This window comes from Prunus avium, chromosome 6, assembly GCF_965620075.1.
Source record: "Prunus avium chromosome 6, drPruAviu1.hap1.1, whole genome shotgun sequence".
Classification (NCBI taxonomy): domain Eukaryota; kingdom Viridiplantae; phylum Streptophyta; class Magnoliopsida; order Rosales; family Rosaceae; genus Prunus; species Prunus avium.
Genome location: NC_142289.1, coordinates 34,531,177 through 34,536,955, shown reverse-complemented (window position 1 = coordinate 34,536,955; position 5,779 = coordinate 34,531,177). Strand labels below are relative to the sequence as shown.

At 36.1% G+C, this 5,779-nt stretch overlaps 1 protein-coding gene across 2 annotated transcripts; it reads left to right on the top strand.

Moving 5' to 3' along the window:
- The first annotated feature begins 2,535 nt into the window (after nt 1–2,535).
- Nucleotides 2,536–5,285, top strand: LOC110769211 (uncharacterized). Of its 2 annotated transcripts, XM_021973145.2 has the most exons (3): nt 2,536–2,688; nt 2,941–3,740; nt 3,855–5,285. In XM_021973145.2, the coding sequence occupies exons 2-3, from the start codon at nt 2,948–2,950 to the stop codon at nt 5,231–5,233; spliced, it is 2,172 nt and encodes a 723-aa protein (XP_021828837.1). In that variant the 5' UTR covers nt 2,536–2,688; nt 2,941–2,947; the 3' UTR covers nt 5,234–5,285. The 2 variants fall into 2 exon arrangements, with proteins under 2 accessions (XP_021828837.1, XP_021828836.1); XM_021973144.2 differs by having other exon boundaries at nt 2,941–5,285.
- The last annotated feature ends 494 nt before the right edge of the window (nt 5,286–5,779 follow it).

The window sequence follows — 5,779 nt, the reverse complement described above, 5'->3', positions numbered from 1 at the left end:
TAGAGCATTAAATGCATTTTTTTATATATCTAATAGACTAATATGGGTATAATTAAAAAATTAAACAAACTTTGTTTTACATTCATACACAAATCAAATATGGGAAATGAAATAAAGTGATATTATCGATATTTCCGAAACCCTTGATATTTTAGACCTTGCTTATATATCATCAAACTTGTTAAGTTTTGAGTTTTCACTTCATTAAAGGGTCACTGAACAACAACCACTCAACCCGAAATCTGAAGGCTAAACAAGTATTGTGGACGACCAATATTCTTGAGTTGAAGATGGTGGCAAAATTTGCTATTGTCCAGGGCCGGTCCATTGATTTTGGAGGTCGTGGGTAGAAATAAAAAAATGAGGCATTTTATTCAAGGGTTAAATACTTTTTTGGTCACTGGGTTTTACATGAAAATTCAATTTGGTCACTGAGAAACAAATTTAGCCAAATTGGTCACTGTGTTTCCCAAAGTTTACAATTTATAGAAATTCCGTTTTTTTTTTTTTCATTAAATGCAGTATTTATTTTTATTTTTATAGGAATCACCTTCATTCTTCCTCTTCTAACTCAACGAGGACCCGAACTCAAAATCCCGAACCGAATCAACAAAAATGTCGCTGAAATTTCCGACTTAGTTTTTTAACACCAAGTCCCATTTTCACTTTTTTTAAACCCTGTATTAGGTCTGAGTTTGCAATTTTTGGTGAAAATTTCATTGAGTTATGCGTCACCACAGTTGACTTGACGAATGACACAAGGGTGAGGGTATCCTCTTTTTCATGTTTTGACAAAGATATTGTGCCATTAACCTGACATTAAAGTGTTAATTAATTATCTAACCCAAAAACAAGTTTTAATTAATTAGGTTACCGTAAATTTCAAACACAACCCAGGTTTGTGGTCGAACCCCAAGTTATAGTTTAAGTTAATGTAAGATATTGAATAATTATCTCAAATTAAAAAGAATAGAATAAAGAAAACTGACCTGAAATTGTTAGTTTCTCCCAATGTCTCATGTAAATTTACATTATTCATGGATATGGACATAAAAAAAGATGAATAGGGGGAGTTAAATAATATTCATTCTCTCGCAAAGATATTCATGCTATCCATCTTTACACTTTCGTAAAATGATATAAATCAGAGTCTTCTCATTGTTGTTAACTATCATGTTACAATAGGCGTGCAAATACACGAAGTTTCACAAATATGGTATGATTAATGGTGAAATTTTATTCATGTCAAATGTGCAGTGAAAAAGTATGAAAAAGCAAGACATCAAATCTTAGATTTCTTCAAATATGTTGTGCCAATCTCTAGCAGGCCATGAAGATTTGGATAAAGCAAAAGCTGTGGAAGGAGAATCTCAATTAGAAATAGCATAGAACAACCATGTTAGCAGAGGTCTTTAATTAAGAGACAAAACTAACTGGAATTTTGATATGGTCCAACATAAGAAATCTCAGGGTAAAATTGCAATATGGAAAATTTTATAATTTTAGCGGTGTGTGTGTCTCTATGAAATGAGTCACATGTCATTAATTAAACACAAGATAACCAAGATATCAGTGTGCATGGATCTTTGTGGATATATGAGCACACCTCCAAGTTTCAAATACAAGAAAGCAAATTTTTATAGTCAACAAATATGGGTCTAGAAATCCAGGCATAGAAGCAAGACTTGCAAATTACAAACACCAATCACTCACCTTAAACTGAGCCGATTTCCAAGTGTATCTTGGATGGGATTTTTCATATTTGTAAAAATAAAAAAGGTTTTATTCTGATTTGTAATTTGGCACGTGGGTTATTTTTTGTGTTCTTGATAAATTATATATATATATATTTATACATAAGCGATATTGAGGAGGTGGTTTTCTCACACACATTGTCGAAATGTCATGCAAACTCAAAACTAAGCCCATTGGTCTGGAATGTCAAGGCCCTTTCACTGAGGTAGACCAATGGCCTTAGAGCATGTCCACCCCAAAAGGCTAAGGGAAGGCAAGGGCTGACACTATTCATGTGAATAGTGGCAGCCTTGCATTTTTTGGCTCCACCCCAAAAGGCTAGGGCAAGGGCAAAAAAAAAAAAGATTATGCAACAAAATATAAAAAAAATTTGGTATTTTTAAAAAAAAGAATCCACCCCAATTTGGTATTTTTTAAAAAAAATTAAAAAATTAATTCGATTTTTTCAATTTTTTTTGGATTTTTTTCGCTCTCTGATGTCAAAGTTATATCAGCGCTAACGTCAACACCTTTGGACTAGAGCCCAGGCAAAAATTGCCCGCGGGCTTGCTTAGGTTGGTGGGACCCAGGGCTTGCCTGGGCTTCTTCTCTCCCACTGGAGCCCTGCTGGGCTTGACTGGGGGGCCTCCTGCCGGGTTTGATGCAAGTGCTGGACTTGCTCTTACTAAACTACTTTTGTGGAATGAGTGTGGCCAATTACTCAAATGACCTTAGAGCCCTAATGAATAAGTGCCACCACTTACCCTGTTCCTTTCCTTCTTTTTGTTTTTCCTTCCGCTTTTTCCCTCCCTTTCTCGCTCTCAGACGTCTGGAGGCGCGAATCTCTTTCAAGTCTTTTCCTCTCTCATTCTCACACTTACCTAACGCCTAGTGATTTTCGAAGCATAAATACTTCTTCTGTTATCTATTGTGGCTCTCTCAATCTCACCAGAGGTAAGAAAACTTCTCTAGCTAAAATTTTATTCAAGTAGCAATTTTTTGTACTCAGTAGTTGTATATCAAGAATTTTTTTTTAGTGTTTTCCTGAATTTTTGTAGAGATTTCTGTTAGTTTGGATGGTTATTTTTGTACTGTTTTCTTGATGATTGCATTTATGCAAATAGAAATAGTTTTTGATAAATTGTTGGAAATTTGAAGAAATATTGGTTTGAATATGTATGCTAAAAGAACCAAGTTTTGAAACAGAACGGTCATGGAAAGATATTTTAAAAGGAAATCAACGGTCATGGAGTCATCATCGCCTCCCAACGAAGTTGTTAATAGTTCAAAACAAGCTTGCTTGGAAATCAACTTGGACGATCTCCCTCTTGATCCTGGACTACGCACTCGAATTGGGGATTACCATCCTAATGTTCGAGATCAAGTTCGAAAGGCTTATCTACAAAAAGGTCCTTTTCAGCCCCGAAACCATTCCTTCCCCCAGAGGAATCTTAGTGGAGGGCCAAGAAGGTTCATTCCTGCTTGGTTTGATGAATTTCCTACTTGGTTGGAATATAGTGTAGCAAAAGATGCTGCTTATTGTTTCTGTTGCTATCTTTTTAAACCAAATACTGGAGAACAAGCAGGCAGTGACTCTTTTGTTGGCAAAGGGTTTTCAAATTGGAAGAAGAAGAGTGAAAGGTTACAAGGTCATGTTGGAGGACCGATGAGTGCCCACAACCAAGCTTGGAGCAACTGTAAAGCTTTTTCAAAGCAAATCGAAGCTCAAACTGAATATAAAACTCTTTTGGGTGCATCAGTTAGTTGCATGAGATTTCTTTTGCGACAAGGGCTTCTGTTCTATGGAGATGATGAATATGAAGATTCAAATAACCAAGGAATGTTTGCTGACCTTTTGAGATTACGATGTAATTATGATGAGGATATAAAAGCTGTCACATTGAACAATGCTCCCTTAACCCTGAAGTTGACATCACCTGATACTCAGAAGGACATTGAAATTGCTATTTCGATGGAAATCATCAGTGCAATCGTTAGAGAAATTGGTGATTCATTATTTTCTATTCTTATTGATGAGTTTCATGACATGTCTTCACAGGATCAGATGGCTATTGTATTACGTTTTGTAGATAAAGGTCATGTAATTGAGCGTTATTTAGGTATTGTGCAAGCTACCGACGACACCGCTGTCTCGCGTAAGGGGGCAATTGATGATTTCTTTTCTACTCATGGATTAAGCATGGCTAAGTTACGGGGGCAAGGTTATGGTGGGACAAGTAATATGCAAGGTGAGTTGAATAATCTTAAGATGCTTATAGTGAAGGCGAATGAGTGTGCATTTTACGTCCATTGCTTTGCTTATGATCTTCATTCAACTCTTATAGCTATGTCAAAGAATCATTTAGAAATTGTGGGTCTGTTTACTTGGGTTGCGAAGGTGGTGAATGTTGTTGGAGAATTTGTTGAATGTCGTGACACTCTTCGGGAGAAACACAGTGTTTTAGTTTTTGAAGCACTCAATACCAGTGAGCTTTTAAGTGAACAAGGTCTAAATGAGGGCAGCTCCAAATTTAAGACTTTGATAAGCTTGTTTACCATGTTCTCATCTGTGATAGATGTACTTGAGGTCTTAGCAGAGTTTGGATTAGATTCTGAACAGAAATCTAAAGCACGGGTTCTATTGGGTCCCCTCCAGTCATTTGGTTTTATTTTTAGTCTACATATGATGATAAACATTTTGCAAATCACAGATGGTTTGTCACAAGCATTACAGAAAAACGATCAGGATATTGTGAATGCCATGAACCTAGTGCGAGTATGTAAAGAACAATTGCAAGTGATGAAGGAGAGTGGTTGGGATTCATTACTCAATGAGGTTTCTTCATTTTGTCAAAAGCATGAAATTGAAGTGCATAACATGGATGATAGGTTTCTAACTCGAGGGAGAAAAAGAGATCAGGTGATCACAAACATGCATTATTATCATGTTGAGTTGTTTTGTACTGTTATAGATGTGCAAATTCAAGAGCTAAATGTTCGTTTCACTGAAATGAATACGGGGTTGCTTCTTTGTGTGGCATGTTTGAATCCGAGTGATTCATTCTCTGCTTTTAACAAACAAAAGTTGATTTGTCTTGCTCGGTATTATCCAAATGACTTTTCTACACTTGACTTAATGATACTTGAAGATCAGCTTGAGAAGTACATTTTGGACATGCGTTCTAACATTGAGTTTTCAGGATTGAACGGGATCGCTGATCTTGCACAAAAAATGGTTGAGACGAAAAAAGACTGTGTTTTCCCATTAGTTTACTTGCTGTTGACATTGGCGCTTATCTTACCAGTTGCAACTCCCAGGGTAGATAGGGTGTTTTCTGCTATGAATATTGTGAAGAATCGATTACGCAACCAAATGGAAGATGAAAGGATAAAGGGTAGATTGATTCCATATATTGAGACAGACATTCTTGATAGTATTGACGATGAGGTTATTCTGCAACGATTTCAAAATATGAAAAATCGTCCATGTCAGTTATAATTGTAATGAGTGAATCTTTTATCAATGAATACCGATGTTTTTTTTGTTGTCTTTTTTGAGTTTTCGACTGTTTTTTTTCCTTTCTTGTTTTGAAATATAATTAGTATACTTTGCATCCCTAGAAATTGAGCAGGTTCAACCATGACTTCTTGTTCAAGAAATACCGAGCATGGTGACTGCAGAACAAGTTACAGGTTTGTGTCAAGAAGTAACATAATCGCATGGTTTGCCACTCTCTCAAATTTAGCAAGCGGTGAGTACTGCTATATGAAAAAAAACAAACCAGAAGCATTTTATCTATATCCTCTGGTATCAGAATGTAGTGGGAGTATGCAAGATGAATTTCATTTTGATCGTACTCTGATTTCTGGCGTCTTGTTGTCCATTCTCTACAGACTTTTATTAGCATAACACGAACCTGAAAATGGGAGACCCAGCTGATACTATTAGCAGTCTTAATCTGTTGTGTAACTGTGGTCTTCTAGGTAATGTACTAGCTCATACTAGATATTATATCTCAGGATGCCAAGTGGTGCCACTCTGTTT